The 13,692-nt window shown below is 42.3% G+C and overlaps 1 protein-coding gene across 3 annotated transcripts in view; it reads left to right on the top strand.

Annotated features, from left to right (window-relative positions):
- SPAG1 (sperm associated antigen 1) overlaps positions 1–13,692 on the top strand; it is a 65,998-nt gene that overhangs the window by 40,958 nt on the left and 11,348 nt on the right. For all 3 annotated transcript variants that reach the window (XM_074944031.1, XM_074944032.1, XM_074944030.1), the window contains 2 exons: positions 1,091–1,266; positions 11,464–11,605. In XM_074944031.1, the coding sequence (XP_074800132.1) occupies positions 1,091–1,266; positions 11,464–11,605 (318 nt within the window). The remainder of the gene's footprint in view (positions 1–1,090; positions 1,267–11,463; positions 11,606–13,692) is intronic.

Below are 13,692 nucleotides of genomic sequence, written 5' to 3'. Positions count from 1 at the left end.
TAGATTTATTTATTTAGGTCTTAATCTAGAGCCCACTGTGGTCAATCAGGTGACTCCCATTGACTTTAATGGGGTTTATATTGGGCCTGCTATGGGTTGGAATAAACTAGTTGCCTACAATTTGGGAGCAGTGAAAGTACACTTCTTTAAGAAAAGAATCAAGTTAAGAGACCATTTTAAATGTATTTTCTTTACTTTTTAAATGGGGATAATAATTCATGCTTAATTAGAGACTTAGAGCAAGAAGGTCTTAAAATACAATGTAATACATACTTTGAGTTGCAGTATTGTTTCAGAAAGTAGTTGTATGTATTTAATGTGGCATCAACTGCTGTAAAAAGTACATTTGTGTCTGAAACTAGTGTATATAATGTTACAAGCAATGCCTTTAATTTCACATCTGAGATAAATTAACCAAAAAAAAAAAAAAATTCCGGTTTTAGTTTATACATTAAGCAGGACTCAGGGCTCAATCCTGCAAGAGGCTGGGAACTCTCAATACGCACTGGCTGAGGCTCTGACCCAGCCAAACAATCACATGCTTAAATGCTTTACTGGCCAGGTCTATGTGAGTTTCTCCTTTGCTGAAAAGACCTGTATAAATACCAACAAAGAGCATAAAGACTCTAAGGAAGAAAACCTAAGGATCTTTTTAAAAAATTCAGGACAATGCTACTTAAACTGGGCGCTATGGGCAAACCGACACTGGAAGCACTGCATCAGTGCAGCTGCACTGATGCAATTGCGCCGCTGTAGCGCATCTGGTGAAGATGTTCTATGCCAACAGGAGAGAGCTCTCCCATCAGCATAAATAAATCCACCACGCAAGAGGCATAGCCCTGTCCACACCTAAGTCGGTGTAACTTACATCAGTCGAGAGGTGGCTTATTCACATCCCTGACCGACGAAAGTTATACCGAAATAAGTGATAGTGTAGACCTGGCCTATCAGATTTTTTTTTAATTAGTCCCTTTACTGATAACTGCTTAAATAATTTTAGTGAAAGAATTGAAGGGCAGTAATATTTTTAAAATTGAAGTTAAGTTGTAAAAAGAAAAAAAATATGAAAAATGTGTGTTTTTGTCTTCAGAATAACAAGAACTTTAATAGCTCAAGATGGTCCAAGTTGGAGAGAGAAGCTACCACCAATTCCAGTTGTCCCTTTTTCTGCTCAGTTACGCAAATGGGATGAAGAAAGTTTTACTTCAGAGACTAAGCAAAAGAAGTCTGCAGACTTCAATGGAGACAGACAATCAGAGATGAAGAGTATGTATAGCATATGCAAATATGTAGAGGTAGAAAAATGGAAATATAGTTATATAGTTTAACAAAAGTTAAACATACCATTGCTTTTCAGAATATTATCTGAAGAAGCAATATACTTAAATAATATTAATAGCAAATCTTTCTGAAAGGATAAGTTGGATAATGGTCAAGATTGGATTTAATAACCTGTAAAGATCCATAATGTTATGCTTCTTTACCACCCCGTGGATGAGTTTTCCATGTGCATTTCTTTGAGAAAAATAAATAAATAAAATAGATAAATAAATAAAAATGTTGGTAAGAATATTGATCAGCAATATGTTGATATCCACTGAAACTGTCCAGTGACTTTCCTATTTACTTAACCTTAATTACATCAATTTATTTTAAAAGTACAGTCGTGCTCTACATCATGATAGAAGGTTGCTGTGACTACTGCATAGCCTCTCTCCACTAGTAATGTTACCTCTTAGCTCAAGGATGATTTAGTTGGTGTTGGTCCTGCTTTGAGCAGGGGGTTGGACTAGATGGCCTCCTGAGGTCTCTTCCAACCCTTATCTTCTATGATAAGTATATAACGTTGGTGAACCCATAAGAATGGCAACATTTGTTTCTAAAGCATGCAGTTTTCAGGGAACTCAGGGCTTGTCTGAACAGCCCCATAGTTCAGACTGCGGGGGTGTGAATTGTGTGCGCCAAGTGCTGCGTGGATGCTGCAGGTGCAAACTAAAAGGTACCTAGTTCGTATTAGCACAGCCTTCTTCAAATGGGGTTATGTTAATGTGAACTAGATACTTTTCAGTTTGCACTAGCAACGTCCACACAGAACAGTTATACAATGCATTCTTCAGTTCACATCCCCCATAGTCTGAACTACATGGCCATGTAGACATAGTTTCAGTTACAGGAAATATTTTTTTCTCTCCTAATCTCCATGGCATTAGATGATCTAACCATAATTTATTACCGGAAAAAGGCATGTCCTCAATCAGCCTCCACTCCTGAGATACTAAAGAATTAATGATATTACTGCTGTCTGAAAGGTGATCTGAAGAATTACTCTTCACCTTTTGTATACCAACTGCAAACAAAAAACACATAGTTATAACAGATCTATGTACAAGATGAATTAACTAAGCAAAAAATAAATGAAGGGGTGGAGGCAGATATGTTGGTAATATTAGGTAAGATTGAAAATTGATGTTAGTATTATTTGTTTGTTGAATACCAACAATGTGCATTAGAATTTTGCCTGAGAAGGAAATTTGACTCAAAGAATAAGACCAGGTAGTAATAATTTACAGTAATTTGGATTTTATAGGGAAAGGGTAGTATTGCATACTCAACCACAGTACAACTACGGAAAATCACTTTCCATGTAGGGAATGCAAGCTAGATAAATCGAGAGATAAAACAGAATTTTTCATCAATTAATTAGAGTTTCAGTTTCCCAGACTGCAGTGTTTTTTCTTAAAGTTATAAATGCATCACTTTGCCAATTTGCCCAGTCCTCAGTAATGACAGAAATTGGTTTTACCTTTTACTTCTGTAATGAAGAAGTAGCAGATACAAAATTATTCAAGATAGTGAAGTCCAAAGCTGACTGCAAAGAGTTACCGGGGGATCTCACAAAACAGGGTGACTGGTCAACAAAATGTCAGATGAAATTCAACATTGATAAGTGCAAAGAAATGCACATTGGAAAAAATAATCCCAATTACTCATATATAATGGTGGGTTTTAAATGAGTTGTTACCTCTCAAGAAAGAGATCTTGAGTCATTGTGAATAGTTCTCTGAAAACTTCAGCTCAAGTCCCAGCAGCAGTCAAAAGGCTAACAGAACTTTAGGAACTATTAGGAAAGTGATAGGAAATAAGACAAAATATTGTAATGCCAGTATGTAAATTCATGGTGTGCATACACTTTGAATACTGTGTCCAGTTCTGGTTGCCCCATTTGAAAAAGGATATAGTGGAACTGGAAAAGGCTCAGGGAAGGGCAACGAAAATGATCAAAGGTATGGAACTGCTTACATACAAGGAGACACTAAAAAGATTGTGGCTATTCAGCCTGGAAAAGAGATGATGGGGGCGGGGAATATGATAGAGGACTGTAAAATCATGAATGGTGTGGAAAAAGTGAATAGAAAAGCATTATTTACCCTTTCCAAAAATACAAAAACGAGGGGTCAACTGATGAAGTTAATAGGCAGTAGGTTTGATACAAACAAGAGGAAGTACTTTTTGACACAACTCACAATTAGCCTGTGGAACTCATTGTCGTGGGATGCTGTGATAGCCAAAAGTGTAACTGAATTAAAAAAAGAAGTAGGTAAGTTCATGGAGGATATGTCCATCAGTGGCTATTACTCAAGCTGGTCAGGGGTGTAACTCCATGCTCAGGTGACCCTAAACCTCTGACTGCCAGAAGCAGAGATGGAAAGACTGGTGGATCTCTCCAAAATTTCCCTGCTCTGACTGCAGCTCTGGTACTGGCCACTTTTGGAGATAGACTAATGGTCCATCTAGCCCAGTAGCCTGACTTTTTATGTCAGTTCTTATGTTCAGTTAGATACGTTACTTAATAAATGTTTAAATTTTTAGCTTGAAAAGGTGATTTTGGTAAGTATTGATGGTATACGTTTCTGTAACCTCAGGAATGGAACTTGCTGTTTGTTTTGAATTAAAATTGACGTATTTTAAATCATTCCAGTTGTAAGAATTAAAACATTGGCTATATAACTCTGTAATAACCTTCCCATGAGAGAGAGTTTGCAGGTAATCATGGAGAGAAGTGGTCAGATTTGTAGTGATAAGATCTAACCTGTTCTGAAAACTAATCAAATTAGTTATAATTGTCTAAATCAAAAGATAATGTAATTCGTGGTGGTCTGGTATAAGATTAAGTCTATTGAACCTAGTGTGTGGATTTGGCCTTGTTTGCATTCTTCTTCAAGTGATTGCAGATGTCCATTAACTTCAGGTGTGTGTGCGCCCAGTGCACGGTTGTCAGAGATTTTTCCCTTAGCAGTACCCATTGGGGTGGCACATGAGCTCTCTGCTGCCTCACACCACCACACAAAGGTTTAAAGGACAGATCCACCCCCAACCCTCCTTGTTCCGTTTTACTGGCTGTAATGATTGTTGGAATATGGTATTCCAATTATCTTTCCCTCATATTTGTGTACAGTTGGTATTTGTTTTAGTGTTTGTTAGTAATAGAAATAGGTTTTCTTTTGAAGTGTTTTTAAACACTTCAGTTCCCACTGCCAGGGCATACCTCAGTCACCGGCATCAAGCCCTGACATTCCTGAAAAAAACTTGATGCCAGTGAGTGACCCACACTCCAGTTGCCTGACGTGTCTTGAGGAGACTCATGTTAGGGATTGGTGTCAAATTTGCTGGGATTTTAATCCTGTCAACTCTGATGCCAGCACCAGTGCTGTTGAGACCGACCCTGAAGTGGCTGCATCTAATTGAACCATACAGAAGACTGTCTTGGTACTGTGTACTCAGGAGGCAGACTCTGCTGAGTTTCTCTGTGCAGGCTTTGCTGGCAGTCCAAGAGTCTTCTCGCCCAGTACTGGCACCTACGATACCTTTATTGTCGTCATCCCAGCATATGATACCGTGAGTGCCTCCATTTCCCTGCATGCCTCTTCATGTGATACCGTCCACAGGGAAGCCAGCCATTATCTCACAAGAACCGCCATCTCCAGGCACCTGACATCGAACCTCTGCACTCATAGGAACAGCTCTTTCTTGGTTGGAGGAGGTGGCTTCATCTGCGGATTCTGAGGTTGGTTCCTACATGTCACCCCTGGACCACAAACATCAATGTTCCCCTTCTACTGCCTACCATTGTTGGTATCCCCTGGAGGCTCTGTCTTGGCCATCAAGTAGAGACCCATGCCTAGGCAGAAATTGGGCTCCGTGGCCTTATCAATGGCCATTATGAACCCTTTGGGGGTTTCTGCATGCCTCCAGGTTGTCGCCACACCCTCCCTGCTCTGCTTCTTTGAGTAGGCATCAAGATTTACCACGCCAGGTCCCATGGAAGACCATTCCTGATACCAGGCTTGGTACTGAGCGGGAGAAAATTGGTCTGTTGGATCTCCCTTTAAAGGAATTGGTGGAGGCTCCACCACAGTTGGTTTTGTCCTCCTCCCCTTCATCGCATGATGAGGCAGTGGTGTTGGAATGTGCCTCATCATCCCCTGAGGATTACAGAGTTCATCAGGACCTGTTAACTCTACATTTACAGTGGCTGGTTGACATCTTAGCTTCTGTGGAACCATCTAGAATGACACTCCCAAATAATGAAGCTATCTTTGAGCCCACTAACATGCTGTGGCAGACTCAAACTTTCCCTCCCTCCCTCCCAGCAAAAAAGGGCTGAGTGCAGATATATCCCCTCACAGGGAAATGAACATTTTTTCACCCACCCCCTTCCAGGGTTGTTGTTGTTCTCAGCTGCCAATGACAGAGAATGCCAGGGTCAACAGGCATCAATCCTGAAAGGAAAGGATGCAAACAAAGTGAATCTCTTTGGCAGAAAACTTTATTCAACAGCAGGTCTGCAGCCCAGGATTGGTAACCAGCAATCTTTGCTGGGACACTATGACATTAGCCTCTGGGACAATCTATTAAAATTTAAAGACAAATTGCCAGAGGATGTGAGGCAGAAATTTCTCACCATGGTTGATAAGGGTAAATTAGTGGCCAGAATCTCCTTTCTGGTCAGTTTGGATGCTGCTGGCTCTGTGGCTAGAGCCATGGCATTGTCCATTACAATATATGCAGATGCCCATGGCTCCAGTCATTGGATATTCCTTAAGAGGTCTTCACAGATGATACAGGATCTGCCCTTGGAATGGTCATCGCTCTTCTCTAAGCAGGCAAATGACAAACTGCATAGCATAAAAGACTTCAGGGCGACACTCAGTCTTTGGGCATTTATACACCTGCACTAAGGAGGAAGCTGTTCTGTCCTCAGTAGGTTCACTGTTATCCTTCTTTCACACCTCATCACAAAGATCTGGCCAGGAAAGAGGGCAGATGTTATAGAAGACCGCTCTCTCCTTCTGCAATAGATACTTGTTCATCTAGACTGCCTGGGAGTTCTAAGCAAATATTTTGATGTGTTTTGTCAAGGTCAGCCTACTAGTTTCTGGATTGCCAACCTCTCCTACTTCACAGTTTGCCATCTGGTTATCTCACTACCTAAGTGCTTGGTGCAACATCTCTACAGACCAGTGGGTCTTATGCACAGTGGAATTGGGATACACTCTTCAGTTTCTTTCTATCCAGGCTTCTACCTTCCTTTTCCATCCCTTTTCAGAGACCACTCTCATGAGGAGAGAAGAAGCAACCTCTTCTCCGGTTGGGAGCCATAAAGGAAGTTCTTCAGTTATACAGAGCAAAGGGTTTTATTCCTCTGATCCATTATTTCTTGATCCCAAAAGGGAGGTCTCTGACTCATTCTGGACCTGTGACAGCTCAACAAACCTGAAGAAAATAAAGTTTTGCATGGTTACACAGGCTTTCATTATTCCCATCCTGGAAACTAGTATGCTGTCCTCGAATTAAAAGATACATATTTCCATGTGGCAACGCATCAAAGCCACAGGAAATCCTCCAGGTTTTTGGTAAATCAGTGCCACTGCCAGTTTACAGTACTGCCGTTGGGCCTGTCTGCAACTTCATGGGTGTTCACAAAGTGCATGGCAGTGGTGGTAGCATTCCTGAGGAAGTCAGAAGTTTACATATTTCCCTACCTAGGCAACTGGTTGGTGACAGGCCAGTCCAAGGCATAGGTACTGTCTGGCATGTCAGTCATCCACTCCAACTCCACTAGAGTTGCTCATCTATACAAGAAGTCAATCCTGTCACCTGTACAAAAGATAGAATTTATAGGCGTGGTCTTGGACTCTGCCGAGGCCTTCCTTCCCCAGGTAAGATTCCAGATGATGCTGACCATTGTGTTAGACCTGAAGGCCCATCCTACAATGACAGTACAGACTTGTCTCAGACATCTGGGGCATAGGGCTTCATGGATTTACAAAGTTTGGCTTGCCAGGCTCTGTCTCTGGAAGTTGCAAGGGTGTCTGGTATCTGTGTACTCTCTGATTCGTTATCCTCTAGACGTGGTGGTTCAGGTACCCATTCAAATCTTGGCCTCTCTGTATTGGTGGACAGACCCTTCAAATGAGTGTGTGGGGTTCTGTTTGCTCCTTCTCAACCAGCTTTGACCCTGGGGGCTCAGCTGTGGTCCCTGCAGACTGAAGATTTATGGTCTGCTCAGGATTTAACTGTACATATAAATGTCAGAATTGAGGGCTGTCCGGCTAGCTTGTCAAGCCTGCCTTCCCCACATCAAGGGAAGAAATCATACTCACAGACAATACAGTGGCCATGTTCTATGTGAACAGGCAAGGAGGGGCCAATTTGACTGTGCTATGCCAGGAGGCAGTGTGGCTATGGGACTCTTGTATTGTCAACTCCATTCCATCTCAAGGCCTCTCACCTTCTGGGTGTTCAAAACCATCGTGCAGGCTGATTAACCAGATCTTTCACCAGTCACCACGAATGGTGTCTCTGCGCAGACAAGGCCAGATTCATTTTCAAATTGGGGGAGACTCCCCATACAGACGTGTTTACAACTACAGTCAACAGCAAGTGTCATCACTTTTGCCCTTAAGCAGGGCACACAGTCTAAGGTCTCAGATGGATGCTTCCCTGTTGCGTTGGACGGACAAGCTCCTGCACTCCTTTTCTCCAGTTCTATCTAGAGTTGATGAAAATCAGGCAGGACCACGCTCAAGTCATACTCCTAGTTCCAATGTGGCCTTGGCAACATTGGTTTTCCACATTACTGACCGTGTCTCCCAGAGCTGCATTGCCACTACCACTGGATGCAGACCTGAACTCTCAGGACCCTGGTTGCCCCCTCCACCTGACTGCCTGGGTGCTCTGAGCTAACTCCTCAGGAGAAGGTTTGTTCAAAGGTGCTTCAGGATGTACTTTTAAATAGTAGAAAGCCTTCTACTGGGTTTACTTACCTGGAAAAGTGGAAAAGATTCTCCATTTGGTCACACCAAAAAGGCATTTCGCTGGTCCAGACTCCGATCCGTCATGTGCTGGACTATTTTTGTTATATCTGTAACAACAAGGTCTTGGACCTTGATGGAACTAATGGCATCTAGCAGCTACCTTGGCTGTCCACCCACCAATTGATAATCACTCATTTTTCTCCAGTCCTATGACAGAAAAAATTAAAAATTCTGTGATTGCAGAATTTGTGCAGAATTAATGTTCTGGAACAATATTGCAAAATTCTGCAAATTTAATTTGTCAGAATAACACTATATAATCACACCAGTTTCAATTATTTTGGTAATTTACTTCAAAATACCTGTCAGCAGCTATGTATGTAACAATACAGACAAAAAAAAATTCCCCCAGGAGTAGAGAATTAAAGAAACCCCTATGACACCCCAGTTCCTGTTTCTCTTCCCATCTCCCCCTCAGAGCCCAGTTGGGGGGGCAGACACCTGCACCCCCTTCCCCAGGAGTACAGTCACAGGGCCCCCTGGCCCAGACACTCGCACCCCCTTCTCCACATAGCCCAGAGATCCAACATGAGAAACAGCCTGATGCTGGGTCCAAGGCTTGTATGGAGTTTTCTGCACATTGCCTCCTTCTTTCAGGGTGTGCTGGGAAATGCAGCTGCCTGGAACCCTCCAGCTCCTCTCCCTGGCAGTGTCTATTTGCAAGCTGGGGAGCTGGGCTCTCCTGGGTCCAGTGACCCCTAGAGGTGGCCAGCAGCTCTGCATTGCCAGTTCTGCAGGGAAAAAGGAATTTCTTCGTAGAACATTAATTCTGCACAAATTCTGCATTGCACACGTGGCGCAAATTTCACCCAGGAGTAACATCTGCAAAGTGGCTGGTTGTTCATCAGTGCATGCCTTTGCTTCACATTATGTCATCTGTCAGCAATCAAGAGATGATGCCAGATTTGGATGTGTGGTCCTCCAATCATTATTCGGGGAGACTCCAATCCCCCTGCCCAGATCAAACTGCTTGAAAGTCACCTGAAGTTGAAAGGATATGTGCAATCATATGAAGAGGAAAAATGATTACTAACCTGTTGTTAGCAATAACTGTTTTCCTTTGAGATGTGTTGCATATATCCATTCCACAACCTACCCTCCTTCCACTCCCTATTGTAGTCTTTTGGTAAAAAGCAATGGGGGGGGAGTTGGGGGCAACTCTGACCCCCTTTTTTTGTATGGGGATGTGAGGCAGGTGAGGGTGCACATGCCGCCCCAAAGAGTGTCGCTGAGGGAAAAACCTCCAACAACTGTGCACTGGGTGGGAGCGCACTTGAAGTGGAATCGACATTGGCAATGCATCTCGAAGATCAACCGTTACAGAATAGGTTTAGTTACATACATACATACATACATACATACATACATACATACATACATACATACATACATACATACATACATACATACATACATACATACATACATACATACATACATTTACTTATTTATTTACTTACTTACAAAGGGATTAAATGAAGTCTGCGTAATTACTTCCCCTGGTGAAGGGTAACTGAGAAGGTGATAGTCTTCTCTTAGGATATGTCTACACAGGAAAAGCTGCATGGGCTAATCTGTCTGAGATAACTTGAATGCAGCTAGTGCGGGTAATAGCAGTGAACACAGTGCAACGTAGGCTTCAATGCAGGGTAGTACAAGCCTGGCATAGACTCTGGATATGTACTTGACTCACTAGCCTATTCTGAAGCCCATGCTGTGCTGTCTTCATTGCTATTGTTACACACGCTAGCTGGCACAGGTAGGCTAACCCCTGAACACAGGGCTACTGGACAGTACTTCTTTCAGATATAAAAATCTGTGGTCACCTGGCACTCTTAGCAACAGTTGGAAGAATTAGTCCTGGTGTCCTGGCCACATTCTGACTCAGGCTATTTACATGCTGCCTGTCTAATTCCCCTCTGATTTCAACTGGATAGGTTACTTTTTATTTTCCCCTAAGTACATTATTTTGTAGTGTTTCTAGTGCAGAATGGCTGCCATGTTTTACCCCTAGACCTTATTCAGTTTCATTATTGGCTAAAATGATCCTTGTGTATACAGTCTGTTAAGCATGTGGGTCTCTTTATATTTGGTTTACTGAATCTAAGAAATTATACAAGTTTAAGCCTAGCAGGATTTTTAACAGCAGTAAATTAGGATTTTCATTACTGCACATGAAGGGCTATGATGTTGTTGTTTGTTATTTGTGGGGACTGGTGCCCCCACTGTGTTGTGCATTTTACAAGCACATAGTAAGAAAGAGGTCTTGCCCAGAAAAGCTTGCAGTCTAATTCAGGACAAGACGCAACAAGAGGATGAAACAGAAAGGAGGGAATGTGGGAGGGCGGACAAGTGTAACCAGGGTGGATTGATTAAAATCAAAGTCATTTAAATCATTGATTTTAATCATGATTTAAATCAATTTTAATTGCCTTTTGCATTTCTACTTTGTAGTTATTTTCCTAAAGAAAAGTTGATTGTCTTTGGTTGGTAACCATTAAAACATGTTGATTTTCAACTAAATCTAGCCTTTATGCTAAATTTGGTGCTTTTTTGCTAACCAGGGAGATACACTACACCTATATACATTTATTTAAGCCATTATATAGTTTAATTTACATTTATTCAGATTCTTAATTTTTGGATTTTTTATTATGTTAAGAAATGCATCATTCAACGTTTTCTATTTACTATAGGATTAATTTTTTACTTGTGATTACTTCTGCTGTGAAAAGATGGCTTAGCACTTCAACAAACTCAGGTTCCAGGTGCTGAGCCACTGAGTTCCACCCGTTCTGTGGTTTTGACTTTCTTAAAACTTGGTACTTTGGCTCTGCCCTCTCTCCCAATGTATAGCAGCACTTTTGGAGAGCATACACTGTGCCAGGTTTATGCATGGTACAATTTGTTTCCTCCTTGGAGCAGTGGGGAGATGAGGAGAGAGATTGTGACTCAAGGAATCAAAATTGTGACCCTCAAGATACTCCAGGGGCAATGTATTGTTGCTTAATCTGGGTGGATTATTAATCTACTTTTAACGAATTGGTGTTTTTTTAAATAACATTTTAGTCCTTTTGTTACCAAGGTGAAAAAACTGAAGAGAATTTCAGGACCCTTAAGAATGAAGGAAATGAATTGGTAAAGAAGGGTAAATATAAAGAAGCTCTAATGAAATACGACGAGTGCATGAAGTTAAATTCCAAGGAATGTGCTATCTACACTAACAGGTAAAAGCTCTGCCACACTTTGTAAGTTTACTAAATAAGAATATATTATGATGATTTTCTTTTGTGTCTGTAGATATTAATTTTATGCCACCTGAGTCACCTTTTTATATAAACAGAGAATTAGATTTTCCACATGTTTGAGTTGTGGTTCAAATAACTATTGTTTTTATTTTAAACCTTATCTATCCTTCTTCAAGTGGTTCTGCATATTCCCACTTATGGGTGCTGTGCTGTCTTGTGGTAGAACCTTCTTCTAGCAGTGTCAGCTAAAGCACTCTCATGCCCCCTGCTTTTCTCTTCAGTGTCACTGATATTCTGAGGGCAAGGTTATAAAGGGGTCAGAGAGCTCCCTCACCACCTCAGTTCATTCCAACAGTATACCTCGACAGATGTGAACCTCCTATGGTCTCTTTGATGCCACAGCCTTTCCCTTCTTAGATAGTTAGTGTTAGCTTTGTTAATATAGTTAGTGTTTTCCCTGGTTCTGAACTATGGTGAAATTGAAACAGAAAAAGCTGAGATGCATCCGATGAAGTGAGCTGTAGCTCACGAAAGCTTATGCTCAAATAAATTTGTTAGTCTCTAAAGTGCCACTAGTACTCCTTTTCTTTTTGCGAATACAGACTAACACGGCTGCTACTCTGAAACCTGAGATTCAAGAGGTACACTTCTTGCCTAACTGTCTTCCTGGCATCTTATGAGAGGAGTGGGGTCTCAAGTGTGTGAGAGGAGGACATTCACCTTCTGGATGTTCAGTTTCTCAGACCTTCACTCCCAGAGCTTGCAAGGACAGGGTGACTCATTTGCAGTTCCTACGTCTCAAGATAGCTCTCTTGGCTAGACCCTTTGGATCCAATCAGTCCTCACATCTTGGGTCTAAGAGACCGGTCTCAGCTGCTGGGGCTTCCAGTGGTTCCCCGCAACTGAATGGTTCCAACAGGCTGCAACCCCTGTCAGGGCCAGATCATGTTCCTTCAGCTCCCCCAGTCAAGCCCTCAAAGCTATGCAAGTCCAAACTGAGGGCCATGCGGTCAGATCTGAATAACTCTGTTCTGGAAGAGAAGTTGAGAGACAGTTTAACCACACTAGTGCCAACCCTCATGCTTGCAATTACCTGACCCCGGCTGAACTCCTGAGGCTGCAGGACCAGCATCAGTTCCGACTTCCACTTCCAGATCCAGGAAGATGGAATGAATTGGTGACAGAATCGGGGCCAACAGCTCCTTCAGTTCCCTCTGTCCTGACATTGAAGAAAAAACAGCATAGGGACATAACTGTTTGTTACCAATGCCAGTTCCCATTCCTCAGAACTTTTGGATCTGTCTGATTCTGACAAGACCTCTACAGTTACGAAGCAAAGACCCATTCCATCCCCAGCTTCAATAGCAAGGGAGATGGATTTGTGTATAATGTTGGATCTGATGTTGTCCACTTCTTCGGATACATTGTTGTCCCTAAGTCAGTTCCAGCTACATGCTTGGTCCCAGGGAGCTCTGTCACCTTGGCAGCCCAAGTTCACCTTCTGGCTCTGGTATGTTCATTGGTTCCAAATATGAAATATGCGGTTTCCAAAAGGAGGCATGTTTCCCTGATTCCAAGATCATCGTCCTCGTCTCCTGTTAGGAAGACTTGGTCAGAAGGTGCTTCTGGTTCTTCCTACTATGGCCCTACAGGATCCCCACAAAGAGATGGATCTTCATATTTTCCTGTGGAGCCACTGTTATCCCTGTTGCATTCTACCTCTGATCCAGACCTGGATCTTTACCAGGAGGAAATTAGAGGAAGAATGCAGACACCTGTGGCTCGATTTGTATCACCCTATGTTCTGCATCCCCAAAACCAGTTGTGGGGGAGATTGGCAGTCCTGGGGGCCACTTCAGGAATTTTTCATTTACCCTCCACATGGAGGAGAAGAAATGTTTCTTCTGCAAAGGATACGGCAATCCTGAGATCCTCGGATCTAGCTTCTCCAGATCGGCCAACATTACAGATGGTCATGCCAGAAATGCTTTCTGAGGAGAGGAAGATGAGGAGGTAGCTTTCCCTTTGAGCAGGAGCATTTGGAAATGGATTATCTTTATCCCAGA

Source organism: Natator depressus, chromosome 2, assembly GCF_965152275.1.
Source record: "Natator depressus isolate rNatDep1 chromosome 2, rNatDep2.hap1, whole genome shotgun sequence".
In the NCBI taxonomy this organism is placed as follows: Eukaryota; Metazoa; Chordata; order Testudines; family Cheloniidae; genus Natator; species Natator depressus.
This window is presented reverse-complemented; position numbering and strand designations above follow the sequence as displayed.